The following is a 23,809-nucleotide window of genomic DNA, read 5'->3' as shown; positions in this document are numbered from 1 at the left end:
GACAAGGTGTAATGAAATACCCAGTGGCAAAGCTTAAATTCCCTCCTCACAAGCAGCTTTTTCTATCACTCATTCAATCTCTTAAATATTACTTTTAAGTATTGTGAGCGACCACACTGACCAGACTGCATCAAATTAACAGGTATGTGTTATATATACCAGGTATGTGATATAATTAAAACAAGAGAGATTTGAGAGTGATATCTGGATTCAGGCTTTTCACATGGTAATTATGCCTCCCTTCTGTGAAACATCTATATGCTGAATTCCCATAATTATGCCCAGTAAGGGCAGAATATTCATCATCAAATTATAACTTATCGTGCAGTTTGATTTGTGCAGAATTTTTGTAACTTGGTGTCCTCTGCCCTGCTAATCTCCCTCAATTCATATGACTAGAAACCGCCAGACAAAAGAGACACTGTCAAGACCTATCTTTGGGAAATATGCAGGGAGGAGTGGGTGGAAACATTTTGTATTTTCTCTTTTTTCTGAGCCGGTGCCAGAGTGACAGCACTCAAACCCTCTATTTATCCACAGAATAGGCTTGGCAATAGCGAGAAGGGTAACTTCTAACTGCTGCTCTCTGCACTGAACAACTGCAGCCATGCAAATTGATGCAGGGAGCTTCACGGGCACTTTGGAAATCCACTGTGTGTATTCCTGCATATTCTGTGTAATTTTAAGGCATGCTGGCCTTTATTTTCTATGCCAGTTGATTGCATGAGGACACTGACAGCGAAAGGATTCTGGGTTAGGTTGCAGTGAGTATGTCTGTGCTCAATTCTCCAGATGATTTTTAGATGAAATTGAATTTATTCTTTACTGAACAAGAAGCAGTGCCATTTGTATCACTGAGTGCCCAGTAATTTCACAGACTGAGCAGTTTGCTTTTTGTCACTTAATTCAGCTTTTATGAAGATATGTTTTTCAACTAAATCTTCAACATATACCAATTTACCAACAGGTAGATAGCAAATAGCAAAATTTCTCTGCTAGAAATTTTATATGGACCAGTAATCAAAATGCAGCCTAGGGTTTACACGGAGATAGGAATTGAAGCTGTGGTTTTATTTAAGGGGAGAAAAGGATCAAGCCAAGATGTACCTGCCAATAGCTCCTAACCTACAAGCACATAGCTATGGGTGATCATTAACAAGTAATTTAACCTATTCAGTTGAAAATTTCATAATAAACTATTGGACCTGACCTGTTTTGCTTTTCCATCTTCTTCTCCATAAGAAGACATACGATAGGTAGAATCTGCAGGGTCTCCTCCAATAGACAGTGGAGGCTCAGGGACCACGTTAGAGAGCTGGGACCTTGAGCGCTGCCGAAGTGAAGCTCTGCAAAGAGAGCAGAAATGGCCTGGTCTTCACAGCTTAGTAAAAACAATAATTGCTTGCAAAGCAGGTACAGTTTTCAACTAAGTCAGAATGCATTGAAGCAATTCATAGCAATCCCACAGACCTTTTCTTTCTTGAATATGTTCTCTCAACTTCTTGGGAAGAAAATATCTCACCAACTGGGACAAATACTTTTCAAAATCATATTCCACTCACACCACTCAGATATTGTCTTTGATGGACCATGTATTGTGTATTTGTTAAGTAAAACTGTGGTGTGTCCTACTACATTTGCACAAGTTATGAAGACACCAAATCAAATCACTACCAGTTCCCACTACCAGTAATTCAGTCCAGCAAAACAGGATGCTGAAACAAACCACCTCTCTTTCTGACAAAACATAACTCTGTAATGTAGGAGATGTATTCATTTGCCTGACATGGGCTTGCCTGGAAGAAATAATAAATGTCTAGCTACAAGACAGTCTGGCTGTAAAATGCTTTCACTTCATCATGTAGAAGCCATAATAAAAATGTCCTTGTAGATTGCATTGATTTCTCAAGTAATTGTACAGCAAGTAATTTTTCAAATGACTGGACTGAAAGTGCATTAGATATTACAACTAAGGCTGTATGTTAGTAAAATCAAAACCAGAGCATTAACAGAGTAGATCAAAATTAGGGAGAAGGTACTATGGATATAAAGAACCAAAATTAAGAGCCTTGCTATTTATCCATGGACTTCAATCAGTAACATTATTACCCAAGCTATTTCTTTCCAAGAGAACTCTATCTCAGTAAAATGCTTGCAGACCTTCAACCCTCTTTTACGCAGCACAGAGAAAAGTGATTTATTAGCACTATTGGGATTTTGGAACAGTGGGATGAAGTAGAAATATCGAGAGTAGTCTGGAAACATTGAGATTTACCATTTTTAAGACTCACCGCAAACTGGCCCGATAGCTTCCCCTGCTGAATGACTGGACATTCTCAAGATTTGGCTCAATCACATTATTCTCTGCTGCTGGAAAATAAAGTATATAGAGCTCTGCAGTTAGTGCTAAAATTGAATACAACCTAGGTATACTGTGGCTCTGCAAAAAAGTGCATAGTTTCCAAGTAATATATGGAATACTTTGTAGAAGGCAAGTGGTGTAATACAACCTTGCTACTCAAGCTACGTGTTTCACAAGTTTTGTATTTGACACTATGAAGTTAACTGAATATTAGCCCAAGGACCGTCTCACTTCAGATGTGACTTCTAAAGCCTTTTTTCCTATTTTAACTCTGCAATTGCTCTCTTATTTAAAGATAATCATATCCAATATGCTTCATAAAAATACCAGAGATCATTGTATTAGACCTTAATTTCCAGAAGCTTTGATTCAAATCTGCCTCTAGCAAAACAAATAGGATGATTTCAGCAGTCTGTAATGTGACTGAATTCCAAATGCAGAAGTGGACTTTTGGCACTCAGTGGAGCTATAAAGTGATGGATATTGCAGGACAGAACTAATGTTTCAGGGCAGACTTATGTTAGGAAAGTCTTTCAGTGCATATGCAGCAAAACCACTGTGGCCAGGGCTATCAATGTATTACTTCTATGAATGATTTAATTCAGCCATAAAAGCAGAAGAAAAAGAGCACCTTTATTAAAGCCCTTATTAAAAGAAAAAAAATTAAAAACCTGCATTCTGCGGTATTTTACATGATTTTATATAAGAAAACAAAATGCTTACTTTCTTTTTCTTCTCTGTTAGGTGCTGTGTCTCCTTTGCTTTGTAAGGTCACCAACATGAAATAAACCCCTTTCCTCTGCATGAGTTCCTCATGAGTTCCTCTCTCTACAGCCCTGCCGTGCTCAAACCCCACGATGACATCGGCGGCTTTGATGGCCGACAGGCGGTGGGCGATGGAGATGGCCGTGCGGCCGAGGCGAGCCTGAGGGAGACAACAACAGCCCCACTCCCAGCACAGCACACTGAAATGCTGGCACTGAGCTGTGCAATCTAAAGGCTCATCAAACTAACTGGAGTCGTTCTTCTAGTGGGTTCAGCTCACTTTGACTTTAGCTCCATTCATAGCCCACAGAGAAGCATCTGTTTCTGGGCAAAGGGAGCTATAGGGTTCTGTTGATGTCCCAATGTAAGAAAAAAATTATTCTCAGTCCATAATACTAAGGTTCTACTTGTACTTGTGAAACAGTTATTAAGAAATGCTTCTCACTAATTTGTTGCAATTCAGTAGCATGCTCTGCAGAGTGCATTATAAATAATTTCTGCCCTTTCAAGTCTGATTTTTGCTATACTATAGCAAACCTTATGAAGTGCTTCTTGGACAATCGCTTCACTTTCATTATCCAGTGCTGACGTAGCCATATCCAGGAGAAGGATTTTGGGGTTTCGCACCAAAGCTCGAGCAATAGCTATCCTCTGTTTTTGACCTCCACTCATCTGGCTTCCACCCTCTCCAACATGAGTGTCAAATTGCTGTGTGAAGGAAAAAAGTGAAAATTAAACAGATAAGAAAAAAGCCTGTTGAGCTTCTGGTGAAGATATTGGTAAAATGTCTCAGATTTGTCCTCAGAGTAGGCTTTAAATAAAAACATTGTTAGTGCAGCAGATTCAAAGAGCAACAGGTGAAATAATTTTCTTCGTAATGTACAAGATCATTTTGCCTGAATCAGATTTTTAACCCCAGACCAAAAGTATGCACTGGTTAAAAAAAGGCAAGATGTTCTGGTTCAGCTCAAAACAGTTATCTCAGGGAAAGCTGAAAGGGAGAGGAATCACCCACCCACTCCATCAGATGACTCACAACCAAACTTTTCCCAGAGCTGGCCTTGTGTGCTGATGACCCGTGACCCATGAACACTGTCTGTGATTCATGGATACCATATTCCGGTAGCATCAGGTTCAGGTAGAGAATTAAATAAACACATAAAGCTGGGCATATTGAGAAACAGGATAATTATATTCACTTAGAGCTAAATAATTTTTACTCCTCCATTTCCATGAAATTCATAGGGGCCTTTAAACAGCCTTTCAGTGAATAGTTTCCTGGAAGCCTGGAAATGCATAGATGGAGGATAAAGACGATATAGCAATATTAGTTAATGGTACTTGAATCATGTCAATAACATTCACTGTTGTTACATGTAATTTTCAGAAGCTACTTGGCAAAATAGTGTTCTAGAAAAGTAGAGAGCTTAATACTATCCAACTTGGGCCTTGTAAGGAGGAGTGATTGAAGCCCTGTCATCATTAGGGAAGAGACTGGAGAAGGAACCACCAGCTGGCTTACAGAGCTCATACAAGGAGGTGAGGTTGTGAGCATCAGTGCAGGCAGGTGAAGCAACAAATGCTGGCTAGTGAGAGGCTGGGCTCTACATTGCTTTGGCCTGAACAGAAACAGATCTTCAAAGCATGAAAAACACAAAAATTTTAATCATGCTATGATTATTACCGTGATACTGAATGTTGTGTAAATGATTCCTGAGGAACTAATTCTTCTTGGGGTTGTATTTTGGGGTGAGGGGTGGGGAGTGGGTGCTTGCTTTTCTGACTTGGTGGATACATGTAGTAAGGCCTAATAACTGTAGTCAAAGGAAAGGTTGTTGCCTCCTATCTGTATTAATCTTCTGTCTTTCCACTTGAACACAAATTGCTGCAGGCTAGGAGGTACAAAAGGACAAAAAGATTCTTTTTTCTTCTCAAATTCTGCGAAATGCCTTCCAAGGCAGAGCATACCTGTGGAAGGTCCATGATGAAATTGTAAGCATTGGCCTGTTTGGCTGCTTGGATTATGTCTTCCATGGTGGCCTCGTCCCGCCCGTAGCGAATGTTCTCTGCAATGGTGGTGGCAAAGAGCACAGGCTCCTGTTCAACGATGCCGATCTGTGAGCGCAGCCACTGGATGTTCAGGGAACGGATGTCATGGCCATCCAGGGTAATCTACAATTACACCATGGACACAAAATTAGGGAAAAAAACAGGGACAACATCCCCTCCAATTCAGAGACAAAGAAAGACACAGTGGAAGTGAAGGGCTTGTGATGCTGTGTTTCCATGATCAGCATAAAAATCAGCTTTTAGATATAGAAGGTGACAAAGCAGTGGCAGTAGTATTGACTCTTGGAGTTGTGCTCTTTGATCTCATTTCCCATTTCTGTTTGGCATCAGAAATAAAACCAGGAGAAAAGTAACCATAAAAGTGATAATTATGTTATTTACAGTAATTTGTTTCTTTGTTTTTTATATATTCAAATACAGTTCAATATGTATGTGATTATTTGTCCCTATTTGATATAGGAACACATAAATGGAATGAAATTTTGAATACATGTAATTCATATTCATAGCCAAGTAATTTTAAGTGGTAATTGCATATACCTAAGTGATACTACGGATTGACATTTAAATGTTCAATACTGTGTTTTCTAGAAAACATTTGTCACTCCTGAATGATCATTTCTATGGGTATAGTTTTTACACAGATTTAGCACGGAGTTTTTATTTTCTCCTAACATTTTGCTCTTTCACATAATTTTTATAAGACTATTAAGCACAGTCTTATAAAAGAAATATACAGGAAGATATTTCACACATTTAAAAAATAATTGGAAAAAAAAAAGAAGAAAGAAATGAAAAGGAAGTTAATAGTCTTCCTTCGTGCCTTGGAGAAGAAACCATGCCATTCTTTTCATTTCTGGGGCCAGAGAAATACATTCTTGGCTGGGACACTCACCATGCCATCAGTGGGGTCATAGAAACGCTGGATGAGCTGCATTGTTGTACTTTTTCCAGCTCCACTAGCTCCAACAAAAGCTGTTGTCTCTCCTGCTTTAATCACCATATTAAGCTTATCCAAAATCTGGATAGGAAAAAAAAACCAAACAGAATCTATCTATTTTAATTCTCCCACAGTCATACAACCAAGTGAGTATATTCTGTACCTTAAAGATTCAAAGCAATTTCACAAAATTCAGAACAGTATTATGAAGAGGATAAAGCAAGCCACACATTTTTACACTGTTTGAAGACATTGTAGATACAGAGCACTCATTTCTACAACAGGGAGGCAGATTTTGATTTTTCATTGTTCCTGTTGTTGATCATTAAGAACTAATCAAGTTAACGAACTAGAGAACTTAGTAAATTATATTCCTTTTAAAGAATATTGTGTGTGCATTGTGAATGTATGTTAAAGCATAAATATTAAGAATGTGAAATTCTGTAGAAAAATCTGATGTGCTTCTATCTTTAGAAGTAATAGCAGTGATATGCTTGTCCAATAATATGCTTTTCCAAGGAGAATTTGTGAATTCAAACACAGGAGTGGAGAAATAGTGGGATATACAGCCCACACTCCTGTCCCTTTCCTAACATTTTAATGGGTCACATGGTGCATCCCCAGGATAATTGAAGAGTTTTATTAAAACTCCTTGCACCATTCAGTTTATTACTTTGTGTTCTGTCTTGTACACATTGATACAAGGGCACTGATTGTAAGGGAAGCTGTATGCAGATGAATTTGCCTGAAATTACCAGGAGTTTATGTTCAGCAGCAAGAGATATGTGGATGTGGCAATGGATATGTCAGAATGGTAAAATAAGCCAAACAGTAAGCAGAAGAACACTTTAATAGAAGAGTTATTCAATCTACTTTTAAACAAAGAGTGTGGGCTTCTGGAAAACAATCTCTAGTGAAAATCTAGAAATTGCTGACAGAACCAGGATATTTTGCTTGTTTACAATAATTTTGTTGACAGGATGGGTCATGAATAATTACCTTTACATCTGGTCTGGATGGATAATTGAATGTTACGTTATGAAATTCAATTTCACCTCGTATTTTATCCAGCTTGTAGCCATCTTCTGACATGCAGTCAATGGTAGGTTTCTAGGATGAAATTCATTGGGTTATTTATTTACTGTTGAACAGTCAACAGTGCTGCAGTAGATAAATACTCCCAATACCACACAAAGCCATGGCACCTGCTGTTCAGCTACAGGCTCTGCCCCAGGGATAGCAGGCAAGGGACATAGAATTGAGGGCCAGAGGGATGGGGGATTGTCACTTCTGGGTAGTACAGACAAGAAGGATGCACGCTCTTCTTATTGAAGGCTATCTGCAAACACCACAGCCAACCACTCATGTAGTTTTTGCTGGAACTGAGTAGCTGACTGACTAAGGCATTTTGACTAAGCTAATTTAGCCAGCTCTTCAGGGATAAAATTACACTACCTCACTCAAAAACATTCTTTCACAACACTGAACAACCAATTCATTGCTGAAAATCTTCAGCCTTGCCACTTGGCAATCCATCCTTGTGCACCCAGTCCTGAGAGCTGAAATACTGAAGTTTTCCTAAGAAGTGCTTTGGGCCTTGCATACTTTTGGCCAGGTCTTGGGTACTGCAGACTGCTAGACATGAGCAGAGAACTAAGAGAAATTTGAGGAGTCACAAAGAAATAAAATTTTCTAAGGATAGATTTCTGAAGCATGAAATACAGACAGTAAATTAAAACTATAGCAACAAATATTTGATAACTGAAATGTGCAGGGTTTTTAATATAGCCTAACAGATTGAAAGGAAAGTTAAAATGAGAAATGTCCATGTTCTAAGATGTTAAGAAGAGCTACAGGATTGGTCCCTCTTAAGGATTATAATTTACTTAATTTCAGATACTAATCTATGAAGAAGTTTCACTGAGCCTGCAAATGGGAACCTCAACATGACCAGGTTTAGTGCCAGGGCAGAGCTGTGCTTGTACTGTCTGATCACAAATCTACAAATGTGGCAAGCAGATGGATCTAATTTTGTCACTCTTTCTCTAGACAGTTGAAATCTGATGTTGGCTTGCTTTTTTTACCGTAAGGTTATGTGACTCAGCCTTATCTTGAATATTGTGATTAATCCTCACTGTTGCAACTCTTGACAATTTTAAATTTTTCCTCAGAAAAACACATCCCCTAGTTCCTCTCTGTTTTCAGTTCATTTTAGAGCTTTAGCTTATGAAGTGTTTTATCATTATTACAGAAGTTTGATGGGTTACTAAAAACTCTGTTAGTATTACCATAGCCTTATGTAGAAGACAAGCATCATTTTAATGTGTTTACACAGCTTTACAATAAAGCTTGTCAGTGAACAGAGATAATACATACTTTAAGGAATCAACAGTACTTTTCCAACCAGTAAATTTATAAAGCTGTAGAAAAGAATCCTCAAGAAAGGAATCAATAAATTTCAGTGGTATCTCAGGGTCTCTTATACAACCTTATTTCAAGTATCTGTTTAGATAATATTGTGATTAACATTTACAAAAGCTGCATGACCAGTGCCTGTGCTCATTTGGTCCCATTTTTGCTCAGGGTAGCTCTGGGACAGGTGACAGAGGCCACCTTCACCACTAATGCCACACCCTTTGATGCCACCTGGAGCCTGGGAGCTATAGGATGGTTACTGCAAGTTTGGTTGCAGAGTGACTGTTACTCACTGCCAGCACACCTTTCATGGGCCAGCACTGATAAGCAATTGCATGTAAGGGGAAATGGGAACAAGGAACAGCAGCAGCTGAGGTAAAGCTTCAGAGCTCTGAATGAGGCCACTTAAGAAATCTGTTCAATGCATTAATTGAGCCCATGTGTACCCCACTAGACTTTTCTATTGCAGACAGTTTTTCTTTATTCAGCCTCAGTTCTTTGTCGTTTACACAGTAGATAAAACTACTATCACTTGGGGCTTATTTAATTATTTTTGCACTACACAGTCACACAGCTTAGAAATGCATTACTTACTTTATCTATTGTCTCAAATATATTTGTTGCAGCCCCACGACCAGTGGCAAAGGCTTCCAGACAGGGAGACGCCTGGCCAAGATTTAATGCTCCTACTAAAACACCAAAGAAAACCTGAAGAATTGGAAAAATAAGTTAGCAAAATATGACATCACATTTTTATTATAGCTCGCAGCTTAGATAGGCAAACCAAACTACCATAGCTTGATGATTTCTCATGCCTCTGCTGAACTGCAGTGATTCTCTATATGAGCATTATTACCGAACAAGAAAGCAAACAAATGCATTTCAGAAGGTGTTTTCATTGTCTTTCAGCCTCTGCTTGAGGCTGAAGTAAATCAACTTATATTTGTCTTGGCCTAAGAAAGTATTTACTGAGATGCCACTGATGTATTTTTAAGCCATCTCAGTTTGACTGGGTGCCTTTTCCTTGAAACAAGGTCTGGAACACAACATTGGTGGGAAGTAGATTATTTCAGGGATGCCTTTTATAAGTGAGCAAAATTAGAAAGAAGCTTAAAACACTGTATTGCAACTTTTGCATATTGCAGTTCCCGTCTCATCCAATACTCACAAAACTTACTTTTGAAGGAGGTGCCAGCCCTAGAGAATATGCTTTCTCTGTCTTACAGAGAAATGAACTGTAAGGGTTGCTATCAACACTGGATAAGCCACTTTTTGAGGTGAAATTATTCTATCAGTGTGGATGGACAGTTTCTACAGGTAGCACTTACCCAATGGGCTCACAGATTTAACTCCTGTTCTAAGAACCAAAATGAAGAGTTACTAATGACCCTCTTCTGAAAGCCCCAGGATCACCTTTTTGCCTAAGTCTAGGACAACATGAGAGAAAATGAGCAGCAGCATCTACCCTTCCTGGGAAGACTGGCAGACAATAAAGGCAGTTGGATTCAGTATTGAATATCAGAGGACCCTTGAGTCCAAGAATTCAGCCTTGGTGTGTGGCCTTGTGATCAGAAGCAAGTGATGCTGTAGCATATCAACAAAAATACCAAAAGCATTTGTTCAAAATTTCCTAAGAGCTGCCAATGCTTCATTTGTATGGAAAGTTTTTATGAAGGTTCTTAAATATAGACAGGAACTAAGACTGAAAATGCTGGCAGGGGCTTCAAAGAACTGGAAGATGGTGAATATAAAGAAGGTAGAGGTTTATTTAGCACTTGTATACCACATAGATAGATACAAATTATTTCATTTTCTGTTTATTCTTCTTGTGCTACCATACCATGTTTTTGAACACTTTTTAACAGGTTTTTTTCCTAGAATTTACTCTGTTTTACTTCTCCTTAGTTTTTCAGTTACAGAGGTGTTTTGGCAGAACAGGTTATAAGGGTTGGATGTCTTTGGCGTAGGCTTTTGGTCCATTTTGTTGTTTTGTTGTGGGTGCTAGTTTGAACATTCACCCTGCTCATAAGGAGACATGGAATGTTATGTCTGGTATGTATCTATTTCTTCCAGCTTGGCCTGAAAATTCTGCTAAGAAGCAATCAAGGACCCAGCTAAGCTTTTGGATACAATGCAAACAGAACTCAGGATAAATGGGGCAAAGTGTATAAGGAAACACTACTGTTGAGAAAGAAATAACAGTTCATGGGATTCAGTTCTCCTTTGCAGTATAATTATGTTTACTGGGAATATCCCTACAGCTAAAGTGGAGGAATCTACTGAACACATACTGTGCACTGCAAATGTCTACACTGGGATCTAGAGATCATGCCATTTACACTCAGCTTTACTACTAATACATCTTCTTGCGGGAATGAGTCTCAAAGCAAGGGAGTTCTATGCCTGTCAGAGTCCATCATGAACATTTAGGAGCATGTTCTGTACACCTGGCAGAAGAGGAAGGGAAGGCAATACTTAGTACCTCTCAATGCAGTATGGCTGGTGCATGACTTTTTGAGAGAGCAAGAAAAGCATATTTCAATGTTTTGTATCTAGAAATCCCTCGTCCTGCCCCCTACAAAACTAAGAGTGTATGGTAGAAAATACAAAGTAGAAGAAAGGATGACTGGAAGCTGTGAGGAAGGGGAGCATAAGGGAGACTCTCTTCATTGATAGCTCCAGTTTTTCAGCTATAGAGTAGCTCCCCACTGTTTCCCATTTGTCATTTGGAATCACTGGACTATAGTTACCATGAGAAACGCAAGGAAATGGCTCACTTTGTTTTGCACAGCACTACTTCACATCAACGATGGGTATTGAGAGCAGGTGCCAGTGATTTCCTCCTTGAACAGAATTACTCAGGTTTACAATGTTCTCTGGGTAATTTGCCAAGTTCCATTTACCAGGAAGCTTTGCACTGCATGCTGCAGGTGGTTGGGAACACTCATGGTGTGCAACAGGCAGAGAAGGAGCAAAAGTAGATGTCTCATCAGGATACCTAGAGCTTACTAAGGTTCAGGAAAAGTTGTTCTGGGTTTGGACTGGAGTCTGCCATTTGGGCTTAAGCAACTAACCAAAATACCTGTAGATGTTGGCTTTGTTGCGTTGAGACCAGCAGTGTCTAAAGCACCTACTGTGCAGAAGTGAATGCATGAGTGCCATGCAGGTTAGTGTAGTTTTTGTACATGCTGCAGGAGCCACAGCCAGGTGTGTTTTTATCTGCATACATATTTATATGGCCTTTGTAAAAACAAAACAACAGGAAATGGTTTCTCAAAGGAACACAAAGTGTTCATGAGAGATTAGGTATGACAAGACTTTGGTTAGGGGTCTCTTTACCACAGTGTTTTTCATCATAAAATTCTTCAGAGAAGCCAACGTCCCAGAAGCCCCAGGCTGATCCTGAGTTTCAGGCCTCTGATAATTGTTTAGTGGGCTGTCAAATGAAAGCATTATTCTAATTGCCATAGGTAATATTCAAAATATTTAAAATAAACATGGATATTTTAATCTTATCCAGTTGTGTCATACATATATTGAGCAAAGATCTTTAAAAGATTTACATGATGTTTGTTACCATTGAGACACCAGATATGTGTTCCAGAACTATTACTTTAAAAAACAGTCCAGAAAAGTTGCATCAAGCTAAAATGAATACCTGCAGAAGAGTACCAGGTGAATATTCATCTTCTTCAAGGACAAGTTTAGAGCCATACCAAAAGGCTAATGCATAACTTAGAAAAATTATAAACCACATATAACCGGAGAATAATCCCATTATTATTCCTTTTCTAATTCCCCAGTGCTGAGCAAACACCAAGTTCTTATCATATCTGTAGAAAGAGAGGAAAATAAGATGGAATTAAATCAATTGAGCAGAAATTTCAAAATGAGCCAAGACCAAATGAGCCATCTGTGATGACTCAGCAGAATGTCCACACATAGGGTTGATACAGAATCACTCTGAAATGAGAGATCACTGCTGAAACCAGCAGTGCTCCCACATCATGAAATCCTTGTATGTTCTAGTGTAATAAGCACAAGAAAAGCCACACTCATGGCAGATACCTCATCATGGGGTTTGGAGTTTTAGCAGATTAACACAGAATTTGAGAATTTGGCCAACACTCCAGAGCACATCCTACAGCAATGTTATGTTTTCATAGAATTTAAGAGAAATTTGCAGAAAAAAAAAAAAAACATGTCCTGATGAAAATAATTTTCCTACTCAGCTTGAAAGTACTCAAAGTTCTCAGATGTGCTGCTAAAGTGACATATCAGACAGCATTTAGGGAAAAATTTAACAGAATGTTCCTACAAGTAAGTGTGAATTGAATATAATATTGCTGATGCTTTATTTCACTGATAGAATGAATTATAAAACTAGTTCTGAATACATACCTTGAAACCTAATTTTCTGAAACATACATGCATATAAGTTTCAAAGCTAATAGATAGTCATAGTTGTAGAATATAGAGGTTAATTGCTATGTATCTGATGTGCATTACAGCATTATATTGCTTCAGGAAAAAGAAATCAGTGACCTTAGAGTTTGTTCAAACAAACCTTTCAACTTCTTTCTTCTCCCCACCAAAAGCAGCTACTGTTCTGATGGATGAGAGCACTTCATCAGCCACAGCTCCAGCTTTTGCATAAGCCTTTAATTCTCGGCCTGTTAGTTTTGCCACAGCCTACAAAAGCATAAGGAGTGCTGGTTACACCTGAACTGCAGGTACAGAAAAGGACAGTGATAAGCAATGATGGCTGTCACTATGTGCTGGCTGCTCTGCACTGGGTCACCTCCTGCTCTCCAAGCAGGCTTTTATTAGTCATGCTGCACACTCAGACTTAGCTCTTGCAGTGTCAGGGCATACACCTTTGTAGCATATGTTTTGCAACAGCCCTCTGCTCCAAGTAGCTAGAAAGAGCAGCTCCTGCTTTTCTTGCCTTCCTGCCTCCCTCTCTCTGCTTTAACTAGGCTGAAGCAGATTGCAGACTGAAGGTTTGTGCACAGTGGGAGGAAGTGGGAGCTTAAGTGCCAGGAGCAGCCCTTTAGCCACCATGGCAGATCCCAACTTCAGGAAGAAGAGGTAACTGTAGTACTGGGGAAGGATGAAAACAGATGTTGACCATCACTGGGATTTGTTTCATGGGCTGATAGCAAACAGGTCCCTACACAGCAACCGAGAGCTCACTGGATGCCAAAAGCTTATTTAGACTCAAAGAAATGCTCAAATTAATGGAAGAAAATGTAGTCATTTACAATTCTACACAGAGATACCACATTGACTTGGAAACGAGACATCATTAGGAAGTGTAATGTGTCATTCTTTGCTTTCTCTTTCCAAATACCCTACCCCATGCATCTGTTAGTCCCTACTGAAGACAGGAAACCAGGCCTGATTGACCTCAAGTGTATTTTCTTCATGGTGTAAAACAAAGACTTGGGCTGGAAGAGCTCATAATGAGGAAAAGCTTAACAGTACATACGTGACTGGAAAGAGATGGGTACAGAGAAATAAGAATGGGAAGGGAGAAACTTAAAAACATAAAGGGGAATAAGGTCAGAAAGAAATCACAAATGGAGGAAAAACATTTTGGGTTTTATTTCATTCCCTGCCAAGCTTCTGCTCTCCCACTTCACATGAGTCATTATTCATGTCAGTTACTTGCAGCCAGCACAAGGTGTTAAAGGAGAGCTGGAAGACAAGAAATTAGTCACAGTTACATTAGACATTAGATAGCAAAATGATAGCAAGCTGTTCCTGATGTGAAAGAAATGAGATTGCCAAAGGGCTGACCCCAACAAGAATGAAGAGGATGAGGAGGAATTACCCAGCTCTGCTGAGTGTGGGAGAGGAGGTGAGAGGGGCAGAGGATCCTGCAGTTTCCCTTTTTACTGTCCTTCCACTGTACAGTGACAGGAAGTTTGTAGGAAGTGATGGAGAAGCAGAACAGAAACAACTGAAAGAAGGCACAGCAGCTTCTGTGAGCAGGTACAGTTTGAGGTAAGTTTGAGTAGTTATTCTCAACCATTTTATCTCTCTGAAACTTATCACCTATAAAAGCCACATAGAAAAATCAAGTCCTGTATCTTGTAGCCATCTAAAGCAGGTGTGTAGCAATAGAGAAGGTGAACGCCAGCTTCTGATCTCAGCATTAATACCCATCCACAGGACCCACCAGAAGGTATGTTTACATTCCCCTCTTAGAAGCAGGATTTATTATGCTGGGAATCAGAAAAAAACAAAATGAGAGCAAAGCCCACCTCCCCTCTACTGCACTCCTCCCTCCATCCCTCTCCCCTCCCTCAGTGCTACTGGGACCATAATCTGCCTCTCCTGACTTTAAAGGGGTGTAATCCACTTCACCAATCCTCACAGCTTTCTGGCCTGATCTTCCTCTTTCATTATTGCTCAAGATGAATCTTTCATAATTCACTTACCAAGCCATAGAGAGCTGCTCCAACCCCAAGGAGAGGGCTGACTGCTATGATAACCAAGGTCAATTTCCAGCCACTGATAAATCCCAGTAGGAATCCACACACAAAGGTGGTTATGCGCTGGATGAAGATTGCTACTTGATCAGCAATAGCCTCATTAATTTTGTTAACATCACTAGAAAACAATAACAACAGCAACAAAAATCAACAGAGGAGTGGTGAGCATAAATTTTGTTTGTGTTGCAGGTTATGGCCACATTTGAGTTAGTTACTTTTCTCTGGAGAGGGCCCATCCTCGTCCCTATTCTTTCACCAACACTCCATACATAGACCCTGGAGTACAGTGAGAAAACCTGACACCTTTTCAATCTAGAAGACTTTAAGGTATGAATACTACAGAGAAGATACTGTCCTTTCCCAGGAAATGTTGTTCTGGCAGCAGATTCATTCACTAGCTGGCTCTTACTACTGTAGCGCAGCTGATTCAGGGAGTGTGCACTGGCAGCCAAATTACAGATCACTCTGAAAGGGCTGGGCACAAAAGGAGAAGAGAGGAGAGGACAAACTGGGGAAAAAATCCCACCCCAAAACTATCCAACACACACACACACATGTAATGAAACACACAGACAAGGAATGAAAGGGAAATAATTGTGGTTCAAAGTTATGGCACTTAGTTCAAAGACGAGGGAGCTAATCAGTCCAGTTGCTGCTCCCATGAACATAGCTGTATTTCCACTAAAAGGTGTTTGTCACATGCCTGATTATTGGCACTCTGCAGTGTTTGGAAGGAATTGCAAAATGTTTTCTGTAGCATATGGATTTCTTAGATTACTTACTCAGAAATTCGGGTGTTAAGTTCTCCTACAGATGTACAGTCAAACCAGCCTATATCCATTCGCATTATTTTCCTGAAATAAGCTTTCCTGATTTTCTGTATCTGACGAGCTGCTGACATAACCCAAAAGCAGATCTGGGAAAAGCACAAAACATCTGATAATTGCAGTAAAAGGTCTTTCTGCTCCCAACGGATCAGAAAAAGCAATTTGGCTATAATAGGAAAGGCTATTGATAAAATTACTCTTCAGTAAAATGCATTCTGCCACATAGACATGATAGCTGTTTTAATCTTTAAATAACACAACAATTTTATATAGCCTCTGGATCAAGTGTTTGTCTCAATTCTGATAGGATGGGAGGAGAGGCAAGTTAAATTACTTATGCTGTTACATGAATACCATATGGACAAAATTTTTTCCATCTACAACTGTAAGTAATACAGGGATGGCAGCCATCCTACCTCAGCAAAATTCTTGGGTAGTTTTCAGGAAGGAAATTGACAAGTGATTTTGGGGATTATAAAAAGCTTCAAAAGTCATGGGTCCTTCAGCAGACTATGCAGAAATCATCCAAGCTTTTGACTCACTTCAGTCATAAGGACGGAACAATTACTACAGAATATGTAGGGAACAATTCTTCTCCAATATTAGTTTTACACTAGTATTGCTCTATAATATCTCTGTAACAGAAACAGGGCTCAAAACAGTTGAGATGCCTACTGGGAATATGCATGCCCTTCAGCTGTTATTTTTGGAGGGCATGTGGATTCCATAGTAGCCACACATGAGCAAGTATTGCTTGTGGTGTAGGTAAAATTCATCCTTTTACACAGGTATGCATGTGCAAATCCAAGAAGCTCTCAGATTTCCAGAGCTAACATATTTCAGTGATAGAATGAGAGCTGAAAACATCTGTTCTGCTCAAAAGAGTAGCTAAGCAGTTAAAACCAACATAATAATTATAAACCTAATTATTTAGTGATTTAAATTTTGAAATCAAAATAGAAAACAAAATACTGACTTGGAGGTATCCTAACACAAGTATGGCACAACCAATTCCTGCATAGTATCCTGCAAACTTGGTCATTTCATGTTCAATGTCCAGGAGCCTGAAAAAGGAAAAAAAAGAAGTGAGTAATACTGTTACAAGTTTCTCACAGATTTCTAATCTGATGTTTCCTCAAGTTAGATTCACAACAGGTGGAAATCAACTTGTTTTTCTAACAGAGGCATTTTCTTCCAATACTGAGGCTATTGCTAGTGGCTGCTTTCCTTGTTCTGCCTGTTGCTCAGGGATTGGGATTGCTGATGACACCAAGCTGTGTGGTGCGGTTGACACTGGAGAGAAGAGATGCCATCCAGAGGGACTGTGACAGGCTTGAGAGGTGGGACTGTGTGAACCTTATGAAATTCAACAAGGCCAAGTGTAAAGTCCTGCACCTGAGACGGAGCAATCCCAAGCACAAACACAGGCTGGATGAAGAATGGATTGTGAGCAGCCCTGGGGAGATGACTGGGGGATGTTTATGGACAAAGTTTGACGTGACTTAGCAATGTGTGCTCTAAGCCTAGAAAGCCAACCTTGTCCTGGGCTGCGTCCAGAGCAGTGTGACCTGCAGATCGAGGGAGGGGACTTTGCCTCTCTTCTCTCCTCTGGTGACACCTGGAGAGCTGCAACCAGCTCTGGAAACCCCAACATAAGGAGGACATGGACCTGCTGGAGCAAGTCCAGAGGAAGGCCATGAAGATCATGAGAGGGCTGGAGCAGGCTCAAAGAGTTGGGCTTGTTCAGCCTGGAGAAAGCTATGGGGAAACCTTAGAGCACATTCCAGTACACTAAGGGAATCTACAGGAAAGCAGGAGAGAGATGTTTTACAAGAGCATGGAGGGGAAATAGCTTTAAATTGTAAAAGAGCAGCTTTAGGTTAGAAAAAGGTTCTTCACTGTGAGGATGGTGAGACACTAAAACAGGTTACCCAGAGAAGTTGTGGATTCTTCATCCATGGAACTGTTCAAGGCCAGTTTGAATGACGCTTTGAGCAACCTGATCTAGTGGAAAGTGTCCCTGTCCATAGCAAGGACATGGAAACTAGATGGTCCTGGAAGTCCCTTCTAACACAAACTATTCCATGATTCTATGAATGTGTCCTGCCTGGTGTGTAGTTGCTGCTTCAGAGGTACAGAGGTCAGTAGTAAATCCTATCTTATATCTGCCAGCCCATCTCCAAAGGCTGGCTTGAACAGCCTGGAGCAAAATAATTTGGCCCCAGTCACCTACATCTAAGAATGTGAATAGCTTCTCATGTGCTCTGAATTTCAGAGACCTTTAGACAAGTAATTTTTAATTCCAATTAAGCATGTAATGAAATGCCACTCAGAGATTAGAAAACCCTTGTAATGATGCACCAAGAAACAATTCTTAGGAAAGGTTACAGGTTCAAATTTGGCATTAATAGATATCTGTATCTGAATGAATTATCTAGTCTCCATTTATTATATTTAATGGAAAGAAACAGGCAGTCTTATGGGGTAGTTCTTTTGATCTGCCTCAGACATCCCCCATAAGCTAAGATGAATTGCATTCTAGAAATGCTCATTTCTCTCAGTGACAAAAGTTTAGCTAAATTGCTCAGAAGTCAGGAGGCAACTACAGGTAACTAAGACCTGACTAGAATGACCAGAAGTCATTACTACCAACAGTGTAATCAGAGAAACTAGGTTAATGAACTGAGATATGCAACATGAATATCTGTTATCAGAACAATCATAATCAAAGAATATTCTTGCTGACAACTTTAACTGAAAGAGCAAGATCCAAGCTGCTTCTGTCCCTCCAGATAATATTGCCAGCTCAGAAACAGGACTATGTAACAAGAATCACGCCTCTTTTCTACCTTACGAACAGAATATATATGATTTAGAGGCTGAATAGGACCTTCAAGAGCAAGACATTCTCTGACAAGCTATGATAACAATGGGAAAGAAACAAATACATCCATTACTCACCCACATCTTACTGTGGCATTCTTTTCATTGTGATGAATAGTACCATTAATCCACGCTATGGTGTTATTTACACATGTCTTGTTTGGGTCTTTAAGCTCTTGCATTTCAATGTCATATTCAATAAATGTGTCTGCCATTGCACCAAACACAAGCAACACAGCTGGTTGGGCTACTCCATGAACAATAGCACACAAACTACCAGCAACCATCATCAAAATCTCTGTAGATGACGAAAATCGAAACTAAAGAGGGAAGAAAAAAAATAGACTCAGCAGACTGTCTCTGCTGAGAGGCAGTCTTCATACTGGTTGTGTAATGATAAATCATTAATAAGGTGGATCAGATAAAAAACATTCTCTTTAAATTTCAGAATTATTTTCAATATAGAAAGACTAAATCCTCTGTCCAATCTAATCTAATTACATCTGTGATTACAGCCTCATAAATTATTACAAGCTTCCTTTTAACATGTGAATTAATATATCATCATATAACATCAATAGTTCAATATCATTCCACATTATCATTATTCCAGAGACTGGGTAAGAGATTAAGAATAGTAACATCATATATATAGTCTGCTTTGCAGATTTCCAGTGGGGACAGAGAGAGAGGAAAGAGAAGAAAAAGCCTTAGGGCATTATGTAGAGCCTCTGAACAGAGTTATCCAATTTCTCAAGTCTGAGGTGCTGTGATAGAAAATCAACTAAACATCTCAGAGGAAGTTGTCATAGTTAAAATTCTCAAAAGCTATTGGCTGAGCCAAGCAGTTTTGGATTGGATCTTAATCTGAGAGAAAAATAGTTTTCACACAGGTAGCTTGACAAAGATACAGTGATTTAAGTTGCCTTTGTCATGATTGTATGAAGTCTGATTCTCAGGGTGAAGTCACATGTGCATATATATATATTAATATATATATATATATGTCCATATAGAATATCAGTATCAAATTCTATGCATTTTAAAATAGGAGTGTCAAGAAGAATCTCAGCCTGCTGAAGAACCTGTCCAGGTTCTGTAGGTGCTGTAATGTGTCTTAGAGAAGAAAGGATGGGAATTTAGAGCATATATGGAAAGGGGCATTAGGGCAAAGATAATATAGAGGGAAAACCAGTTAACACAAAAGAGAAATAAGTAAAAAGGTCCTTCTACAAAAAAAAAAAAAAAAAAGTCAGAAGAAAACTGTAACTCTACCACTGTTTTACAAATGTTGCTCATAAGAAACCTAGGAATTCCCTTGATTAAAAAATAAAAAGCACACAGGAAATGCAGAGATATGTGATATCTGATGCAAACATACTGTGTTTACCAACTGCATTTTAGGAATTAAATATCCTTAAATATCTGTGCAAAAGAAGCTACAGTATTCAGTATATACAGTATACTCTCTGCTTGCACTTTGTGGGGACAGACTGTTCTCTCCACCCAACCAGGAGTTGAGATACCTCTTGACTACATTTCTTTTAAACTTTAGATGAACCCAGTGGAATTATATCAAAGGCTAGATGTAACTCATACCATACGGTATTGTGCATCCACAAATTTCCATTGCAACCAAATCTTCTAAAATCTGTGGAGCAATTATGTGGGAGCTAAATTATCTGCCAAATATCACAGAGCAAATTTATGGCAGAAACGAGAATGAACCAAGGTCACCTAGAACCCTGCTATGCATCTTACCTTATTTCCCCATATGTACCTGTAGCTTAAATATAATATGTTTAATAGACTGTTTGACACCAAACGGACAAGATGACAAGGGGTTCTATTGAATTCCCACTGAATTTTATTGGTAGGATTTCAGGACTAGAAGAAAGCCTTCCTTAGAAGTTCAGCTTAGTCACAGCTATACCCCAAAACAATGGTGCTGGTTATTGTCACTTATTCTGCAACAAAATACACATCAAATATTTGTAGACACTGCTTTCATTACCAGCTGAAAGAAGCCAACACGAACAGTGTTTTCTTTCTTCTTTGATGACCTTCAAAACAGAAAACATAAAATCATAAACTTGTATTTTAGTACTTATTTTGTTTTATATGCAAAGTATAAAGAATTGAACTTAACTTACTTTTCACTTTTCTTCTCTATAAAAGGTTCTTCATATGCATAGAAATTTCTGGCAAAAAGGATAATACTTTACATTATTACTTTTATTCTCTTGGTCACTTCTTTAAAATTACATTTTATTTGAGACATTTTGCCCAGGATTTTAGGAGACAAGCTGTTTTTTTCAGATTTCTTTGGAACCAGTGATTTGATGGTTCTTTGAAATTTTAGACAGGGACTAGAATGGAGGTTAGGCTAAAATTCTCTAGAGGCTTATACTTTGTTCCATAAGTAGCTCCTCAACACTGTTCTATAACATGGATTGTTGTTACTTGATAGATTGTGAGTTCTTTGAGGTCAGCTAAAGAAAAAACTACTGCCCAAATTGTTGGTTAATCCTTCCTTTAAGACAGAGAAATTTCCTGTTCCGATAGCAAGGAATCATCATCAGCTGTGTACATTCAGTGATGAAGAAGTAAGGATATTCTATTTGTGCTGTGGTTTTTTGGTTTGGTTTTTAATGAAGCAAATTATTCAAGCTGTATTTATCATAAACTGTTTTCAGAAACCAGAGCCTAAAGCAAGCTTTCCTTCAGGTATGTACAGATCACATGTGTGTTACATGTGAAAGTCCAACAGAACTTGGGTTTCAAGGTGGAAAGATGTGGTAGACTTCTAATACTGGGCTGGTGCTCTCTTAGATGGGCAACCTGACAATGGGAAAAATTAATTCTCTAGTTTCCCTGTTCTAGAGGTAGCTGCCAGACTGGGTACACTGTGCCAGAAAGAACTGGCTCAAATGATAGCATATTGTCCAGCCTGCTACACAGTTGCCCAAAGGTCTAGGAAGGAGGAGGCTCTTAATTCCAGTCAGATCTCTGATTTAGCTTAAGGTCAAATTCTCTAAATCATCCCAATTTTAAACTATCCTGAATTCTGCATTTAAATCTTAATATCTGAGATAATTCCTTTTGTTTTAAAATCTCACAGTTAACTTATAAGAGAAATTAATCAAGTTTGATTAAAATTCTTGAAAAAATGATTTCTCAAACTAAAAACCCTGAAGAAAGATAAATTAGAATATCAAAAACATATTCAGAAGGAAGATCATATTGCTGAAATTTATATTTTTAAAAGTTTCTACGACTGCTTTAGTCTACCTGTTTCAGTTGTATCAAATAAGGCAGTTCAACCACTAGAGAACAGCTTTTTTAAAACAAGAAATATCCCATCTATTTGATCCAATGACATTAATTTCTCAGAATATTCCTAGAAACATTGATTGTTCCAATAATTTACATTACTTACTCTGATTTCTTGAAGCTGTTATCTGTGAGGGAAAATAAATGCACAGTCTAGTTAATGATTATTGTTAAAGTACATAACCTTCTGTAGACATGTGAAACATAAACTCTACAACTCGATGGGGTCATTCCTGAGTTATAAACATCTTATTCCCACTAATACATATATCCAGGATGTGGTTTACACTAAGAACATTATTCACAGCATTTGCTGAAAGTCATCTTCATTGTCAACTGTTTGCTAATATTCAACTTTTTGTCTTGGACACTGCCTCCTAAAGGATATTAAGCTAATCCTCACTCCATGCATGCTCCCTGAAAGGAGGAGTGTTAGCTCCTCACTCTTGCCTTCACAACTTAGAGCAACCTGGGAGTTCAAAGTAAGTGTCTGGAAGAGATGAACAGTTTTCTTTCCCAGAAGTTACCCATTTCCCCATAACTTGTACTGCAGTGTGGTTTCCATTATGGGCTGCTGTTTTGCTTTCCTTTGTACTTTATGATCTGTATAAATATTTAAGATCCTCTATTTTTGGGAGGGGGATCCTCTGTTTTTGGGAGGGGGCTTTTCTCAGGTGTTACAAAGGGAACTCAAAATATTTACCAGTTTCTCTTCATGTTTCTCAACTCTTTCTGCATTTGGACTGACAAAATGGAAAAATGTATATTGCAAAGGAAAAATGGAAAAAGGACAAGCTCTGATAAGAAGAGGGAATGTAGATCTTAGCATTAGCTAAGATCCTAGAATTAGCTCATAAGAATTCTCCCTAATATATGTGTGACTACAAATACGAGTGTTTGCTGAAAGTAACTATGGAAGAGCACTGGGTTTTTTTTCTTCAATAGAAGTCTTTTACTTGTACAATAAAGTACTAAGCGTAAAACCTATGCAGATACCTTGAACTTGTTAGCTTACCTGTAAAGATTGCCCATGAGTATTTTCTACAGAAAATTTTGGGGGGAGCATACCTATGACAGCAGGCACCATATAACACTATTTATCTCATAGACTATTTGCTTTGTATTCTGTAGACTACTTGCTTAGCTTAGGCCACCCACCCACCTATTTTACATGCTTTATAACATAAGGAGGTGACTGAAGAATAAACTTCTTACATTTGCCATCCGAGTCAAAAGCATAATTATCCTCTCCCAGTCTCTTGATGCTACGTAGAACTACTGGGTCAGACATATTGATTATTTACTTCAATCAAAAGTCCTGAAAAGAGATGGGGTGTGGGGATGGGGAGAAGAAGAGTATCAGCATACATTTTTTTGTGGACATGAAACAACATTATGTTAAACTCCCCCTTTGCCCTCATGATCCCAGGACAATACCACTGTTTACAGCACAAGTTAAAACAGGGCAGATGTCATGGACTCAGTGAAACTACAGAGCAGAAAAACACCTCAGAGTGCCCAACCCACCCCTGAGCAGAAACCTGTGAGGTTTCAGTGCCTCCTGCCTTGAGCAGAGTCTGCCCTGCAGGGCTTGGCAGCTCCCAGCAAACAGCCCTGTCCCCAGGGATGGCTCTGCTGATGTGAACTATGGCCTCTGCGAGGGCAGGTTACAGGCTGAGACATTAACAGGACAGATCCTGCCTCAGTTACAAGG

General features: G+C 39.0%; 1 protein-coding gene across 1 annotated transcript in view; it reads right to left on the bottom strand.

Annotated features, from left to right (window-relative positions):
• ABCB11 (ATP binding cassette subfamily B member 11) overlaps nt 1-23,809 on the bottom strand; it is a 42,170-nt gene that overhangs the window by 15,298 nt on the left and 3,063 nt on the right. Inside the window, 18 exon segments of the mRNA XM_083865332.1 lie at nt 1,211-1,346; nt 2,292-2,370; nt 3,086-3,287; nt 3,665-3,835; nt 5,096-5,299; nt 6,093-6,218; nt 7,137-7,247; nt 9,147-9,260; nt 12,211-12,385; nt 13,120-13,244; nt 14,999-15,170; nt 15,835-15,968; nt 16,856-16,943; nt 18,841-19,082; nt 20,777-20,825; nt 20,916-20,963; nt 22,202-22,223; nt 23,311-23,413. Of these exon segments, the coding sequence (XP_083721458.1) occupies nt 1,211-1,346; nt 2,292-2,370; nt 3,086-3,287; nt 3,665-3,835; nt 5,096-5,299; nt 6,093-6,218; nt 7,137-7,247; nt 9,147-9,260; nt 12,211-12,385; nt 13,120-13,244; nt 14,999-15,170; nt 15,835-15,968; nt 16,856-16,943; nt 18,841-19,082; nt 20,777-20,825; nt 20,916-20,963; nt 22,202-22,223; nt 23,311-23,386 (2,274 nt within the window). The 5' untranslated portion in view covers nt 23,387-23,413.

The sequence above is a fragment of the Zosterops lateralis genome (assembly GCF_965231275.1).
Source record: "Zosterops lateralis genome assembly, chromosome: 7".
In the NCBI taxonomy this organism is placed as follows: Eukaryota; Metazoa; Chordata; class Aves; order Passeriformes; family Zosteropidae; genus Zosterops; species Zosterops lateralis.
Note: the sequence above shows the minus strand (reverse complement) of the source record. Positions and strands in the feature narration are given on the sequence as shown.